General features: G+C 42.9%; 1 protein-coding gene across 2 annotated transcripts; it reads left to right on the forward strand.

The window, feature by feature from the left end:
- Positions 1–8561: 8561 nt before the first annotated feature.
- On the forward strand, positions 8562–16840 carry LOC111956825 (volume-regulated anion channel subunit LRRC8D). Of its 2 annotated transcripts, none has more exons than XM_023977485.2 (2): positions 8562–8905; positions 12947–16840. In XM_023977485.2, the coding sequence occupies exon 2, from the start codon at positions 12949–12951 to the stop codon at positions 15502–15504; it is 2556 nt and encodes an 851-aa protein (XP_023833253.1). In that variant the 5' UTR covers positions 8562–8905; positions 12947–12948; the 3' UTR covers positions 15505–16840. The 2 variants fall into 2 exon arrangements, with proteins under 2 accessions (XP_023833253.1, XP_023833252.1); XM_023977484.2 differs by lacking the exon at positions 8562–8905 and adding an exon at positions 10735–11573.
- The last annotated feature ends 1191 nt before the right edge of the window (positions 16841–18031 follow it).

Raw genomic sequence — 18031 nt, forward strand, 5'->3', positions numbered from 1 at the left:
TGCAGTACATTTGCCAATCAGTTGGGCTGCCAGACATATATGCCATACCTTTTTCCTCATCCCTCTCAACCATACAGTTTTTCAATTCCTCATCAATCCAAGGGGATTTAACAGTTTTTACAGTCATTTTCTTAATAATGGGTGCATGCTTATTAGTAACTGGAATAAGCAATTTCATAAATGTGTCAAGTGCAACGTCTGGTTGCTCCTCATTACACGCTACAGCTCATGTAACCCAATATTGCATGCTCTGATATTGCAAAAATTGAAAAACAAGTAGTCAGCTATTGGGTTCAAGTCCGTGCTCTGGCTGGGCCACTCAAGGCCATTCAGTGACTTGTCCCGAAGCCACTCCTGCGTTGTCTTGGCTGTGTGCTTAGGGTCGTTGTCCTGTTGGAAGGTGAACCTTCGCCCCCGCTCTGGTTCTCCCATCTCCACAGAGGAACTCTAGAGCCCATCGGGTTCTTGGTCACCTCCCTGATCAAGGCCTTTCTCCCCCGATTGCTCAGTTTGGCCAGGCGGCCAGCTCTAGGAAGAGTCTTGATGGTTCCAAACTTCTTCCATTTAAGAATGATGAGGCCACTGTGTTCTTGGGGACCTTCAATGCTGCAGAAATGTTTTGGTACCCTTCCCCAGATCTGTGCCTCGATACAATCCTGTCTCAGGGGGCTCTACGGACTATTACTTCAACCTCATGGCTTGGTTTTTGCACTGACATGCACTGTCAACTGTGGGACCTTATATAGACAGGTGTGTGCCTTTCCAAATCATGTCCAATCAATTGAAATTACCGCAGGTGGACTCCAATCAAGTTGTAGAAACGTCTCAAGAATGATCAATGGAAACAGGATGCACCTGAGCTCAATTTCAAGTCTCATAGCAATAGTTTTAAAAACCTGTTTTTGCTTTGTCATTATGGAGTATTGTGTGTAGATTGCTGAGTATTTTATTTAATCCATTTTAGAATAAGGCTGTAACATAACAAAATGTGGAAAAAGTCAAGGGGTCTGAAAACTTTCCGAAGGCACTGTACACACATACTGTTAGCAACCTTAGAATATCTTAATGCATCTTGTAAATATAGACCTGTAAACACAGAGAGAGAGAGATACACTAGGCAGAATTATCAACTATGAATATTTATGATGAATGTAAGCTTAACCTTTTGGTAGACAGCCTTTCAAGTCAAAATTAGCTCTCATTCAGTGCTGTATGGCTGTGCCTGACAAAAATACATACAGTTACACAAGTRGGCTGAGACAGTCAAAGGTTTCTCTGTGGATGTAATATGTTCAGCCTCTTGCAATTACATTAGCCCCCCACAGATTTGATTCCAAATCCATTATGGCAACCCAAATCCAATATGGTTGCCTGCATATTTAAATGAGAGATCTTTTAGATGTGTGTACTGTACTTATGTACTTCATACTATTTTTGTGTAATTCAACTATGTTAGGAATCTAATAGGCCTACCATAATTACACTCAAACACCATTGTCTGGATATACTGTAGAAAAGGCAGCAGATTGCTTGGCAACACCATGCATTCCAAGTCACGAGCCTTTGAGGATCAAGGAAAGAGAACTCTGGACACACTACCTAGCACTGCAACTTGCAGTATACCAACTGTGGTTTAACTTGTTCCTCCAGGATTGGGCTCTTAAGTAATCTCATTATTTAGAAGTAAGCTGAGATTCATTGCTAGTCTAATACGGCTGCCTGAATTCAACATGACCTTCCTCTGGCTCACTGCATTTGTAATGCGCATTGCGATGTTCCTGTGCACTCTTACGCTGTTTGCGTTGAGCGGGCACATTTCAAAAATGTCAAAAAATAATTTCCACGATCCTGACTGTCTGTCCTGGAGTTGTTGACTTGGTGACCTATTAGTATAGGTTGGATGCAACTGCACATGATGACAAGCGCATAAGGCAGGTGTTCACTACAATAAACAAACACAACCTGACAGTCAATGACAAGCAACAGGCCCCTGAGGATGGTCAAACATAAACAAAGCTGCTGTATGTGATCGTGCATGGTGACCGGGGATTGACTGTGATGAGTGGTCTTTGTTCACCATGCTCGATCAGTTCCGCCAGCTCTGCAACCCCTTTACTTTCCATCGATGCCCAGAGATCATCTTCAAATGGAGCTGTGCTACGTCTCTCATAATCATGGTCTATGACCTATACTCTAAGTAACCTCTAGGTCACCCTCACAGGTTCTGTCACTCTCCTTATCTCCTGCTGGGCCTGCCCCAGACCGTAATCCCAGCCAGCTACCCACCGTAAATATCGGCCAAATAATCATACCCGATTTAAAAAATATTATACAGGAATATGTAGCATGTGAACACCACAACCTTTTACCACATTCAGCATTAAAAAAACACAGGTCCATTAGGTGTTGGAAAGATCTAAGGGCAGGTCTGTTTGTGACAGCCCTTTCACATTCTCTCCTTCACAACCAGACAACCAACCATTACACTACTGGTGTATCCCATGCATAATTCAGGCTAAGATAACATTCCAGTTAGTCAATGGGTCTCGTTGGCATGCAAGCTGCATCTGCTGAGTGCCTGCACCCAACTGTTGTAGAAATGGAAACTGATCACCACACAGCCCTGAATACCCTGCCAGTCATACAGGAAGGATACTGCCCTCGTCGCTGCAGCTTGCCCAGAATGACCAGTTAGCTGTGCAACCTGGTCAGGCCCCAGAACTACAACCACTACTGGCTACTGTGTCTCCTCAACCTGTTAGGACACACTCATGTCTTGCTCACCTCAAAGACTTATTATTCACCTTGCACACTTAGTTTCAGTGAAAATACTTGGCCCCCTGACTGAATCGCAAGAGTAGGGTGTAAAGATACAAAATCCTTCAAGGAACCTTGGACCCCAAAAAAGGAAGTTTCAATGTCTGAGCCCACTTGTTGACGTTAGTGCCGATTRCAATAGCCAAAACATCAAAAGATGTGTAACTGTATTTTTTGTCAGGCAGGACCATACAACACTGAATAAGAGCACATTTGACTTGGAAAGCTGTCAATAAATCAGCTACTAAAATGGTAAGCCTACACAATTATTAATAGTTGACATTTCCACCTATTGAATCTCTGTGTTTACAGGTCTATATTTCCAAGAAGCATTAAGGTATCCTAATGCTGTTTGTGTATGTGGGACAGACAACTGTCTATATCAGAGCTTGCAATATCGGGTTACATGAGTTTCTGGCCCATCTCCCCTTAAGCCGCAAATTATTCTGCACTTCTAGCGGTAAGGGGTGTATCACAATATCGATCAACTTAACCACTTTTGCAGATCCATTTTGTAAATGGGAGACATTAGAGATGTGAACAAATGTGTTTGTTTTGTTCTACCTTGGGTAGTGGTATCTCAAAAATGTATAGGCCTTGCCACTAGCTTAGTGTAAAATGTCTCTTCTGTGTGTCTGCCACTATATACAGATCTGGCATCAGATCTCTGCTGTTTGTTAATCACAATCCATCTCCGGTCACTGTAGAATTCTCTCTTTGTTATGTTATAACAGTATCCCCCACATTCTGAAACTGCATTTTTGTCCCCCCCAGTTTTATCATTGGAATGTGATACAAAACGAGGCAACAGTGTGCTTTAGGACCATGCAGACGCCTCCGAGCATCGGGTAGGCTGTTTTTACATTTTTTTTGTTTTGTTATGTCCCCCCACTTCTAAAACCAAAGTTTTTTGGTAATAAACAATAATGTAAAAAAATGTTTATATGCAGATTTTTTGTTGTTGTTGCAATTTCTGTCATAATAATATATTTCAGTATGTCTGATTGTTACGAATCCCTTTGGCCCGACAGTCTAGGGGGGATGGTAATGAGACCCGTAACATAACTCATGCAAATGATAGTAGTGAAAAAGTAAGAGTGAGAACGAAATAACCACAGACAACTAAATTACCGTCAAACACTCATGGTTTATTTGTAAACACACGGTAATGGGGGGAGGGGCTGAGGGGCTGAGCTGGACCCAAGGAAAGAAATAATAAGAATCCAAAAACACCCCTAAGCTAGACTAGCCTACTTCACCAACAGCTAACTAACTAAAAATACAGTGGGTGGTCCGCCCGGTTCTAACTAGTGTTTTTATACAAATTATTCCTACGGGTAATGTATGCCCATGGGCAACTTATCTTGGTACCCCCTTTCCCCACCATCAAACAGACACCATAACAAAACCAATACTCACAGATGGAGACAAAGTGACATGTAGTTGCAAAAACCAAACAAGAGCTCTACAGACAGATGGCATTGACAGAGATTGACTCTAGAGAACACAACTGACATTGTTTTAAACCAAGGGAAAGGGACTGTGATTGGGTRAGGGAAAAGGAGCAGGTGTCTTCTGATTGGTGACTGATGAATTCCACCTGTGAGGGGAGAAGGAGAGAAAAGAAATACACACACAGGATACCTGTATCCGTAACACTGATCATTGGGCAATGGCTGCCCCCCCCCCCCCACCTACCAAGATGGGCTGACCCAGTTTTCTGATAGGCTGAGCTAAAGTGGTGCAAAAATTGACATTCAAATTCAAACGCGCATCAGCAGAGACCAGCTCTGACTCTCTGTTGTCAGTCAGCTAAGATCATGGATTGGAAAAAAACGATAGGTGGTGTTTAAAAAGTTAAAGACCAAAAAAAGGCTTGAGGCCGTAACCCACTTTTTTCCTTTCTTTTCTGGTTCTGCTGGTCCAAGTGCTATGACCTTGTCTGTGCTGAGAAGTTATGCTAGGTTTAGCACCGACAGACCAGCTGCTTCTGCAGAAGACAGTGCAGTCGAGGTAGGGAGAAAACAGAAAAAAAGAGACACACTGACACAGATTTAGCCTACTGCTGCCAGTTAATATTGTGGCTGTATATCGTATGAAATAGTAGGCTAATTAACACTTAGGCCCAATTTAGGGAAGGGGGGATTCAGGGAAATGCATATGACAGGCACTAACTAGCAATAGTCTAAAAAGTCATTAGATTGGATTTTATAACACATATGCCAATAGCCATCTATTAGACATTACATACAGTGCTACTGCTTTTTATCAAATACAAGTCATTATGTATTACAATGAAACACTGAATTAATGCATAATATTTGCTAAATAATCTCTGTTAAAGGTCAATTCAGGGACTGTGTATTTTAAATGTTTATTTTCTTCTGAATATCAGTTTCTTCAGCCAGCGAGTGGCTCTTATGAGCTGTAGTAATGACTGACCCTGGTGTCAAATTACATTACATAGCCACTGCAGGCTGGAAAGCCCTGCCTATATCCTGTCTATTTCATTTGCTGAAAGGCCTGTCACTGTCAAACGAAGCACAACGCTGGAAATCTATCTTCATAAACTAGTCCCCGCATCATTCTATGACAAACACAGAAGGAGAGAGAGAGAGAGACTCACCCAGGGGACCAGGAACCACCAGCCTGAGAAGGGAGACCTGAAAGGAAGGTAAGATAGTCACTGGGGAGCTGTAATCTATACGTCATCTTATTGACCCTCCGGAGAACCTTGAACAGCCCCACAAACCGGGGGCTCAGCTTCTTGCAGGGCAGGCAGAGTGGGAGGTTTCTGGTGGAGAGCCAGACACGATCACCAGGATGGAACAAGGGATTCTTACTGCGGTGGCGATCCGTCTGCTCCTTCTGACAGTGGACGGCGCACTGGAGTCTCACGTGGTCATCGCTTCACACTTCTGCRCGCCTGAACCACACGCCCCAGACCACAAGGGCTATGACCCGAGAGGGAGAAATTATGGGTGCATTCAGGACCCTCTCCTGAATGGTAGAGACGGGACAGGGCATTGGCTTTGGTGTTCTTTGAACCTGGGCGATAGGTCAGCGTGAAGTCAAATCTAGTAAAGAAAAGGGCCCACCTTGCTTGGCACGGGTTCAGCCGCCTCGCTGTCTATATGTACTCCAGGTTCTGGTGGTCGTGAGTATGACGAACGGGTCCTTGGCACCCTCCAGCCTGTGTCTCCACTCCTCTAATGCCAACTTCACCGCCAGGAGCTCTCGATCGCCGACGTCATAATTTCTCCGCAGGAGATTATTTCTTAGAGTAATATGCACAAAAATACAATTTCTGTGGATTACCTTGTCATTTATTTTTATTTTTATTTCACCTTTATTTAACCAGGTAGGCTAGTTGAGAACAAGTTCTCATTTGCAACTGCGACCTGGCCAAGATAAAGCATAGCAATTCGACACATACAACAACAGAGTTGAGACAGGACAGCCCCCACACCCACCTCTGAAGCGTCCACCTCCACCACAAAGGGTAGCGTCGGATCAGGGTGTTTGAGCAATGGGGTGGAGGTGAAACGCCCCTTCAGTAGGCGGAAGGCCTTGTCAGCTGCTGGACTCCACAACAACCTATGGGGACCACCCTTGAGGAGAGCGGTGAGAGGAGAGGCGATGGAGCTAAAGTTCCTGATGAAATGGTGGTAGAAGTTGGCAAACCCCAAAAACCGCTGTAACCCCTTTATGGTGGTTGGGACTGGCCATGACCTGACCACATCTACCTTCTTAACGTCCATCATCACTCCTTGAAGGCTGATCTGGTAGCCTAGAAAGGAAACAGCTTCCTGATGAAATTGGCACCTCTGCCTTGACATATAGTTGGTTGGCCAGGAGGCATTCCAGAACTACTCGGACGTGAGCGGTGTGATTCTCCAAGGTAGCAGAGTAGACCAGGATGTCGTCGATATACACGACCACCTGGCATCCGAGCATGTCCCGGAACACCTTGTTAACGAATGCCTGGAACACAGAGAGCATTGGCTAAGCCAAAAGGCATCACCAAGTACTCGTAGTGACCAGATATCATGCTGAAAGCTGTCTTCCATTCATCCCCCTCCCGGATGCGGATGAGATTGTGTGCACTCCGCAGCTCTGTTATCAATACATGGGCGTAATCCTCCATCCTTCTTCGCCACGAAAAAGAAGCCTGCAGATGCAGGAGAGGTGGACGTGAGGATGAATCCCTGTTGGAGCGCCTCATGGATGTACTCCTCCATGGCCTTGGTTTCAGCCACCGACAGAGGGCAGAGCAGGTCAATTGCATATTACCTCCCGCAGGTCCTGGTATACCTCCGGGATGTTGGGCTGAAGAGCAACCACAGGACTTTCAACCGACATAGAACCACCGGGGATGGGAAAGTAGGTCCTCCGGTATTCGGGTGCCCAGTCTGTGATTTTCATCCCCAACCATGAGATGGTAGGGTTATGGCATTGGAGCCATGGGAGGCAGAGGATGATCTTGTGAGTTGGTGCACTAATGATGAAGAAGGGAATGTTCTCTTGATTTATGGACTCCACGGTGAGGTTGAGTGGTGTGGTGATGTGTCTGATGGTCCCGGAGCCTGGCGGCAGATTTATCAAGGGCTGGAACAGGAAACGGAGAGGAGAGCGGGTATGAGGGGCTGTTATGAGAGGAGGCAAGGGTTTGGTCAGTAAAGTAGGCATTTATTTTCTTCTTTGTCTAATAGTACCGGATGGGTAACAAGGTAGTTCAAAGGTCCATAATAAACCATTTACAGGGCATTTATAAATTGTGTGTTCACCAAGTCTTTTTGCAGTCCTTAATCTAAAGTAAGTGCTCTTTATAATGTAGAAATACTTAATAAATGTCTGAGTGACCAGTAATAATTTCTCACAAAAAGATTGGCATGCCATTGGTAGACATTCCTGCAGTACCTGCAGTGGTGACCCGTCATTCAGGACAGGTGGGCCATTTTTTGGGGGGGTTGCATATTATTTTGGCATTAATACGTGTCACATATCAGTTTGCAAACAATGTAGAAACAAATATTTGTGTTAATAAAGCTGCGTGCAAACATGGTCTCTTTTTTGCTTTCTTGAGTAATGCAGCTCCAAAATGCAGGTGTTTCAGCCTAGCTCAGTGCTTTCTGTGGTGTTGGTGGGGCAGCCAGCAGAAAATACGGAGCATAGGGGTTGGTAATGTTCTCTAGTTGCGCCATGATTGGCTCAGTGTTCTGTCACTCATGAGGACACTACGTCACCTGCAAAACCGCAAAAAAATGGGGAGAGCTCGAAAATTCAAGCCCCTTGGATGCTGCCATAGATTTAAAATTAGAAGTGCTCATTCAAGAAGGCTCAAGGTCACTGGCCACAGACAAAATGACGTCAAATCACATATCTACCGTAGCTTTGATTGGACTGATCATGTCAACATCATACTTTCAAAATCTTAGCTAGCAGTCATCATCATGAATCAAGTCGACAATCTACTGGCAAATCCATTTCAATCCTTGTCATATGAAGAGAAATTATAGCTAAAACATATCGGTGCTCATCGGCCATTGGACATAAACATTACACAACAAGTTGGAAATCGCAAATTCAACAATGATTGGTTGGTAGGAATCAGTGGCTAACTGCAAGCGTTGCAAAGCAATCATTAGCCTGCTATTCAGTGGAGAGGGTGTGTGGTTTAAGGGTCTCTTTTCCAAACTTAAAAGGATAAAAATGAACTCGCAACAGACCATAGGCCAGAAAAGGTTGAATACATTGGCCATGCTGTCAATCCAGCATGACTTCTGCCGCGTTCAATACAACTGGGAACTCGGGAAAAAACGAGCTCTGACTGGGAAAAAACATTTTGAATTCGGAATCCAATTCGGAATTCCAAGTCGGGAACCCGGGCATCTTTCTAAAGCTACGACCTGAAGATCACTGACATCATGATTCGACCTTGTTTTTTCTGAGTTCGAGGTGTTCTTGGAAGCACCATAAACCCAGAGAATGCCAGACTTTGATGACAAAGTTTGATGACAAAATTTGCCCACAAGAAGGACCACTTTCCTGCACCACCTTCCTGTTCAAGTGAGCACAGCACCACAAGGTGAGTCCAAACATGTATTTTATGCTGCTGCATAAATTATGTTATGCCGGGGAGATATGTACACTGTAGCTAAGAAAGTAATACTAAATGTATGTTATGTAGTAAGCTGTTAGTAGCCCATGTGCCTCACCCTAATAATTTGGTCTTAATTTGGTCTCATTACTTAGCCTACTGTTCTGACTTGATGGTGCACATATAGCCTATAGCCTGTTTTAGAGAAATGTAATCATTGAACATTGTAAGAGCTTTCATTGTCTGCTTATATTTTCATTTGATTTTATTTAACCTTTATTTAACTAGGCAGAACATGCCCCCTTCATTTATCATATGGTTCTGACTTGGTGTACAGGGAGAATACTGTAAGAACAGCCCATGTTCTGAATTCTGTCGCAGTACATTTCAAAAGTTCTGATTGAATCCCCGAACTGACAAGGTAAAAATCTGTCGTTCTGGCCCTGAACAAGGCAGTTAACCCACTGTTCCCTGGTAGGTCATAATTGTAAATAAGAATTTGTTCTTAACTGACTTGCCTAGTTAAATAAAGGTTGGAAAAATATATATATATCCTAAGGGTTAATTACTATTGAATATATAATATAGAGCCAAAATATTACAACTGGAAGTACATCTGTGTCAGTGTCTCTCTCTGTTTTTTTCCTACATGACCTGAGCTGCTTACTATTATTTTAACAGGTACTCAGTGGCGATGTTAGTAAATCCTGGAGGGGCAAACTCAAAAAAAAAAAAATCTATGCATGCCAGCAAAGCCACTACACAGAAAAACAGTAAACAACACATAAATTGCATTATAATGGTGACAAACGGTGCCCACAAACTGTTATGACCTACATAAAGCTGCCCCAACAACAGAGCTTTCTTTTCAGCACCATGGAGTGAATCCTTACCACCGCTACACCTGGCTACTAGCAGAGCCTTGTCTGGCAGTGAAACAGTTCATTCAGCCTTAAAAAACATAGCTGATATGGCTGACTTGCTTAAACAAATGTGGTTTCTACTGACAATTGAGATATACAAACTATGGCATAAGGAAACGACGATTAAGAGCTAGGACAATATTTAAAATTTCAATTGTTTAAATTTAACCTTTATTTACCTAGGCAGGTCAGTTAAGAACAAAATCTGATTTACAATGATTGCCTACCCCGGCGATGCTGGGCCAATTGTGCACTGCCCTATGGGACTCCCAATCACAGCCGGATGTGAACCGGGGACTACAGTGATGCCTCGTGCACTGAGAGGTAGTGCCTTAGACCACTGCGCCACTCGGGAGCCCGATAAGGATAGGGGGGACATGTATGAAATCCAGGAATTTATCTTTTCAATAATGTAGTTAGGCTTTTATGAGGTATTATGAGCCAATTGTAATCTATTAGGCATTTATTCAGTAAACAGAGAGATACAGTTCCTTAATATGTTGGCTCTATATGTAATAGCAAATAAGACTTTGGAGTGACAGACAGACAACAATCGAGAACAAGGAGAAGCAAAGACAGACAGTGACAGACAGAAAGAGACAGTGACAGACTGTACAACAGGCAGGCATGATGCACAGTTATAGTGGTGAGTTGTATCTCCAGTGATGTTTTTACATGTTGTATTTGTCTTTTAAACATGAGCTGGTTAAAAAAGGAGGAGAACTATGTTTCACCGGTGACTGGTAAAGTAAAAGTTGCAAGGTGATGTGGGCTGGTGTGGCTAAAATGCCAGGGCTGAATTTTTGTCCCAGTCCGCCCCTGCTCCATGGACTTGTTTTTATTCACTTCCTCTGAGAGTACAAGGGTTGAGAGGAGGGTAGCCCACTCTTTTTACATGATCTAGCCTGGACCGGTTGGAACCTGTACCATACTCAAGAGACACTTCCTCAACAGTGTGCAGTGCACCCGTGCAGCAAGCAACCAAATCCAGACATAGCTGGAAATCCAGCATGACTTCAGTCGATAGCGAGTTACACCAAAAGGGTTCTAGATTCCTAACGTCTTCATATTTCACAATTAGGCTGGCTATCTAGCCTAACTACAGACAGACAGGGCGAGAGGGAGAGAGCTAGCAAGGATTGTTACATTGTGTAGCTTACTGGGGCAGCAGATATGATGTGCCGGATACAATGTATTCATTTACAGACTGAAAAGTAGTAATTGCTACATAGTTACTGAACAGATGGTTACAGTTCAAAGCTTCCGAATGAGTTATATTGTAACAGAATGTTCACGCGGGAGAAACATTCGACCAAGTCGTAGTAGAGTAGGTGGTGCCCTAGTTTTCATTAGGCCTATCTCGAATTTGGTGGCATCTGAGACAAGCACATTGTGTCTTTAGGACGTTGATCTGTGGCATCCACCATCTTATAAACACCGGTAATAGCGCTTTAATGTTAAAGTTGGACTATCCTTTACTTTGAATTACATGCGTACGGAGGCAGACGTTCTGCGCATATTATACACGTAGCTAGTGTTTGTCAGGTAGGCAATGTATTGAGAATGGTGCTGACATTCGCACTGTCACGAACATAATATTCTTGGTCACAAGCGTTATTCCATAGATGATAGTTTAATTATTTGATCTGAACCGTCGGAAGGAACTGTCTTGACCGTAAAAGTGGAATGGAGTGCCGGAAATCTAATTGATAAGAGATAACATCACCAAGATAGTAAGTATGGTATTTTTTTCTCGCATTTACCACGCTGTAAAAACTGTAAAATCCTAATTTATATTTGTTTGATGTTGATTATCATAATGTGCGGTTATCCCAAGGTAGTTTATTTAGGCTATCGCAAGTGGCAAGATAATATAAATGGTTAAGGAACAATAAATGTTTAACTATGGGCACATGCTGTAGTTGAGTTACAGTTTAAGTTTACCCCACGTTACAGCAAGTCACCTGACCTCAGAGTCAGACAGCAACAGAAAAATGAATGCGCAAGATCTCTAGAAGAATCTCAAGAGTTTATTAACATGTGTCTAATAGTTTATATTTCCTAAATTAAATGACTGTAAATATGTTCGATCAGTAGCCTAGGTGTATTCCACAACTGGTCTCTCTGCTCTTCTCTTTTTTAGACCAGGTCTGTCTCTATGGTCTACTACACGCTCTCACCTACAGATCTTCTGCTTTGATTATATGCAAAACGTATTTAATTGGCTTACTCTTACTGGGATGTCACCTTAAAGCATTTTTTATTAATATTATACTATAGTTATAAATATAGCCTATAGGCTACTAGCCTATAATATCAAAATATGTATTGATATTACTGTAATTCTTTAGTTCAACTATGAAAGGAAATTATGAATGAAACCAAATATCATCAAGTTTTATTGGTTGGTAAAGCGTACCATATTTGTTTTAGAATACTGGTAAGGAAAAGTGTATGGCATAAAATCACTCTTAATAGTGTTGTAACAGTTATAAATATTAACAGTAGTGATCATTATCCAGGCTACCTAGTTTGGGCAATGTATCTTCACTGTCATAAAACAATTTTAATTTTTTTTTTTACCGTGGGGGAAAAGGATGAGAGAAGGAAGTGCTCCCACATGTTGAATCTGGGCACAATGACCTTTTCTTCTTAAAACAGCACACCAACATTATAAACTGCTCAGTGACTTACAATAGTTTGTAGACAAACATCAAAGCAACCTTTGCCATTCCTGTATCCACATGTCCTAACTAGTCTAGAACAGATGTAGACTCTAAGCTTTGTCATCAGATGTTTTCAAATCCTTTATAGAGATGCGTGAGAGAGAATAATAAGCCAATGTCATTACTAATGCTGTTTTTTTTTTTATAAGCCACTTTGTCATGGAGAGCCATTCAATTTAGTTAAACAAAAAAAATGGCGTCAACCTTTATTACCTTTTTAACCTTTATAACCATACCAAGTACAAACATTTACCAACAAAAAATCGATTTGATTCCAAACAAAAACACACATTTGAAGTGCTTGTTTTATTTATAATTAGATTGTTTGAGAAAGAAGTGCTTTCCATACTAGCTAAATTCCCGGTCTTCTTCCATTGCAGGAATGTTTACCATCACTGAGTTAGCATCGCTGAATGACATCCAGCCGACCTACCGCATCCTAAAACCATGGTGGGACGTCTTCATGGACTACCTGGGGGTGGTCATGCTCATGTTGTCCATCTTCGCCATGACGATGCAGATCACAAAGGACCAGGTGGCGTGCCTTCCCTGCCTGGAGGAAGCGGAGGAGGCGGCGGCAGGGCCAAACTCTTGCACAACCCAATGTCAGCAAGATACCACCTCATCAGCAGTTAGTATGACGACAGTGCTTGCTACACCAATGGCCACGAAAGATCTACCAGACAGTGCAGTACACGAGATCCACAACACCCAACCCATCGTTGTGAAGCGAGAGAGCAAAATGCAGCAACCTGAGCCCACAGGAATCCGAACCAACTTAGATTATCAGCAGTACATCTTTGTCAACCAAATGTGTTACCATGTTGCCTTGCCCTGGTACTCAAAGTACTTCCCGTACCTCACCCTCATCCACACCCTTGTGCTTATGGTCAGTAGTAACTTCTGGTTCAAATACCCCAAGACAAGCTCAAAGATTGAACACTTTGTGTCCATTCTCGGACGGTGCTTTGAGTCTCCATGGACTACAAAGGCTTTGTCCGAGACAGCCTGTGAGGATTCTGAGGAGAACAAACAGAGACTGACTGGCACCACTTCAGCACCGAGGGAGATATCACAGGAAAATAAAGACGAAAATGCTGCCAACACATCTACTCCTATGCTTGGGAATACAGGAGTCAAGTTCTCAGCAGATACGCCCGTTGCTGAGGCACCAAGTATGACTATCTTGGACAAGAAGGATGGAGAGCAGGCCAAGGCTCTTTTTGAGAAGGTGAGAAAATTCCGTGCCCATGTGGAGGACAGCGATTTCATCTACAAGCTCTACGTAGCTCAGACCGTGGTCAAAACGGTCAAGTTCATTTTGATTCTGTCATATACGTCAACTTTTATGGCTGCCATCGACTTTCGCCACAAATGTGAGCCCGATATCAAACACTTAACCGGATATAAGCAGTTCTTTTGTACTCACAACATGGCGTTCATGCTGAGAAAGCTCCTCCTCAGCTACATGGCCCTCATATTGATCTATGGGATGGTGTGCTTGTATTCCCTCCACTGGCTTTTCAGGCGCCCCCTTAAAGAGTACTCATTTGAGAAAGTCAGAGAGGAGAGTAGCTTCAGTGACATTCCTGACGTGAAGAACGATTTTGCGTTCCTCCTGCACATGGTCGATCAGTACGACCAGCTGTATTCCAAACGATTTGGTGTATTCCTCTCCGAGGTCAGCGAGAACAAGCTGAGGGAGATCAGTCTGAACCACGAGTGGACATTTGAGAAGCTCAGACAGCTTGTGATCCGAAATGCCCAAGACCAGCAGGAGCTCCACCTCTTCATGCTCTCTGGTCTCCCCAATGCAGTGTTTGATCTCACCGACCTGGAAATACTTAAACTAGAACTAATTCCTGAGGTCAGGTTTTCGGCAAAGATTTCCCAAATGACCAGTATGCATGAGCTGCACCTCTGCCACTGCCCTGCCAAAGTTGAGCAGACAGCCTTTGTCTTTCTCCGTGACCACCTCCGCTGCCTTCACGTCAAGTTCACAGACGTTGCTGAGATCCCCACATGGGTTTATTTGTTGAGAAGTTTGAGGGAGCTTAACTTGGTAGGGAATTTAAGCTCAGAACACAACAAAATGATCGGACTAGAGTCCATGCGAGATTTGAAACATCTAAAGACATTGTATCTGAAGAGCAACCTCACCAAGATGCCTTCAAGCCTAACTGAGCTGTCCCCACACCTGATCAAACTGGTGGTGCACAATGATGGTACTAAACTACTGGTACTGAACAGCCTTAAGAAGATGACAAACCTCACCGATCTGGAGTTGCACAACTGTGAGCTGGAGAGGATCCCCCATGCTATTTTCAGCTTAACCAACCTTCAAGAGCTGGACCTCAAATCCAACAACATTCGCACCATCGAGGAGATCATCAGCTTTCAGCACCTCAAGAGGTTGACCTGCCTCAAACTGTGGCACAACAAAATCATCACCATTCCAGCCTCCATAGGCCAGGTCAAGTGTTTGGAGTCACTTCACCTTTCGCACAACAAACTGGAGACGCTCCCGCCGGCGCTGTTCCACCTCCCCAAGCTGAGGCACCTGGACGTCAGTCAGAACTCCATCACAGTGATCCCGCCGGACGTGGGTCTCCTGCAGAACCTCCAGCACTTCGCCATCAATGCAAACAAGGTGGAAGTGCTGCCCAAGCAGTTGTTCAGGTGCACCAAGCTGAAGGTCCTGTGTCTGAGCAACAATGGCCTCACCAACCTGCCTGAGACAGTGGGTCAGTTGGTGCAGCTCGCTCAGCTGGAGCTGAGGGGGAACAGTCTGGACCGCCTTCCCTCGCTACTGGGGAACTGTCGCCTTCTACGTAAAAACTGCCTCATTGTCGAGGACCACCTTTTTGACACTTTACCCGTAGAAGTAAAGGAGAGCATCAGTCGGGAGACCAATGTGTCCTTTACGAGTGGTTTATAGCTTATAATCTCTGATATCTTAAACCCTTACGGGACAGTGATTAACTGAAATGTATATTATAACTCACTGAAGCAATACGCCATGAAATTAAGATGTTATTCACCAGGAAGTAGCCTTGTAGTTTTTGAACTTTTGGGCAAAAACGTGGCACAATGGTCTTCAAGCCAAATACTTCATAAAAGGCATCTGGCAGAAGTAAATTCATCGATAACATGAATATGATTTGGTGTACTTCTTAAAGGACCCTGTTTTCACGAATTTGATTATATAACTTCAAGCCCATTGAAAAGATATGGGGACATGACCCGGAAGTAAAGCGGAAGTGGTGGTTACTTTCACAGGGTATTGAACCACATTTTATTGATTATAAATTGCACTATATGGTTTGTTTCTTGACACTTTTAACTCAATAAAGTGAGAGAGAATGCTTCTCCTCAACGCAGACTGCAGAGCACTATAATCACGTAATTACTTTTTTGCATTTTTTCATTTCAAAGTAGTATATTTTTCAAATATTTAAGAATGTTCAGGATAAAAAAACGCTTTCAGTTGCTTCCTAGGGTATTTATCGCATAATATTGTAAACGGGAATTGAATTTTTGACTTATTAATATATATTGTATTAGCTACTCAGGTATAATGTTAACCATGGGCAATAGCTTTTCATCCTTAACTGCTGCTATTTCTCAGTGAGGGCTTTAATAAGAAAGGCCCAAACAGCATGTTTGTCTAAACATTCACTGTCATTATTCACATCACCATTCAATGAGAGAACAAATGCTCTCTTTTCAGTAGTAAATCACTTTTGTTTAAATAACGTTTCATTCATTTGCTTCAATGACGTCCTGCAGCCAAGACATGGTCTGTCAGCAGAGTGACAGTTGTTGTGTGTTGATAAGAGGGGGATCCTCMCTCTACTGGGAACTGTTTAGAACCGCTTCGTCACAGTCTTGCCTATGTGATGTCATACTAAGTTCACTGGGGGAATAGAAGATACAGTCTGAACTTTTACCCCCTCTTGGGGATTACGCTTGAAATTGGGAGTACTTTGCACAACCAATATTTGCTTTTCTCATAGATTGTTGAATGTTTTCTATGGATTACACTCGCCTATCACAGACCATACTAAACCTAATTTATTTTTTAAAGATGTGTGATGAAAAGGGATGAGGTTTGACAAAAGGGAGAGAACAATGGGACAAAGATTGTTATTGCTTTTTTTCTATGCATTTCTGTACTGTACATGAACTGTTCACATTTGCCACCATACCAAATTACTGATCATACGCTCAAAGTCCATTAATTTATGGCACAATAAAACTAGATTTTAGATAAACTTTTCCAATTCTTGTCACTCTCTGTTTCAATGCATTTCTCAATGGTAATTGGACATTATTTATGGCACCCAGGTCTCACAGCCCACCAACACAACCAACTTAAGAAGATCCAACGATGTGCAACCTGGCCTTGCAGTCCCTGGAGTCCCGCCATACCTACCTCTGCAGATCCTTTGCACAGAAGCTTGCAAAATCCCAGGATTACAACAAATGTCTGCCTCAGATGAGAGGCCATGTCAGTGGCATATCTACCCGATTCGTCTCTGACTGACAGATTCTACAACAGCCCTATGCCTTACTTTGTGAGACTGCTTAATGCTGCTTAACTGTGATATTGTACACCACTTCTAATATATATATATATATATATATATATTACATTAACTGAATTTCCTTGATCAAGCAAAGGTACAATGTACACTACATCTTTAAGGATGATGTCATGCCAAAACAATAGGGAAATTTGAATAAAATAGAAGAATTAGCATCTTTTGAAATACAATCTGGAAGTTAATGCCTGTAACTCTGACAACAGGGCAGATGAGCCAGTACTTTGGTAATTCAATATCATAGTCAAGTTGAGTTTCGTGTGTGACTTTCTTTATCTCCTTTCAAGGATGATGGCAAAAATCCCTGCACTTTGTTGGACATTTGCTTGCTGCTGCCCCTGGTTACACTTTATTGTAGCTAATAATGGCATTAAAAGCAAGCCACAGATTGTCATTTTAATTCATAGTCTACATACCTTTTACCAGGGCCATTGCGACTAACAAGTTGAATCATCAATAAAAAGCTGTTTGGAAATTTGGAACTGGAATAGAAATCACTGGTTTCATTACAGAGTAGTCTAAATAGTCCAGCATGATAGGTGGCAGTAATCATTCATAGTTTAGAGCCTAGAAGCAGCATCTTCGTTGACTAGCTACTATCACGGAGTAGGAAAATGCTGCTCCCATCCACCCATAGAGAATGATAGAGGCCTCTAGTGGCCATAAGGCTGTTTTAACATGTGCAGCACTATTGAGGGCTTCCACCATTTTAATGTAGTCAGCTGGGTGGGACTTCCAACTTCACTGGCTTCACTGGCTGATCCCTCCTGGTGACCCTGTTGGAGTCATGTCCAATTGGGTCATAAGGAGGGATCAGCCAATCGTGAAAAAGAAAATGGACTACTTTAAAATGGAGATTGC

Source organism: Salvelinus sp. IW2-2015, linkage group LG32 (assembly GCF_002910315.2).
Source record: "Salvelinus sp. IW2-2015 linkage group LG32, ASM291031v2, whole genome shotgun sequence".
NCBI lineage: Eukaryota > Metazoa > Chordata > Actinopteri > Salmoniformes > Salmonidae > Salvelinus > Salvelinus sp. IW2-2015.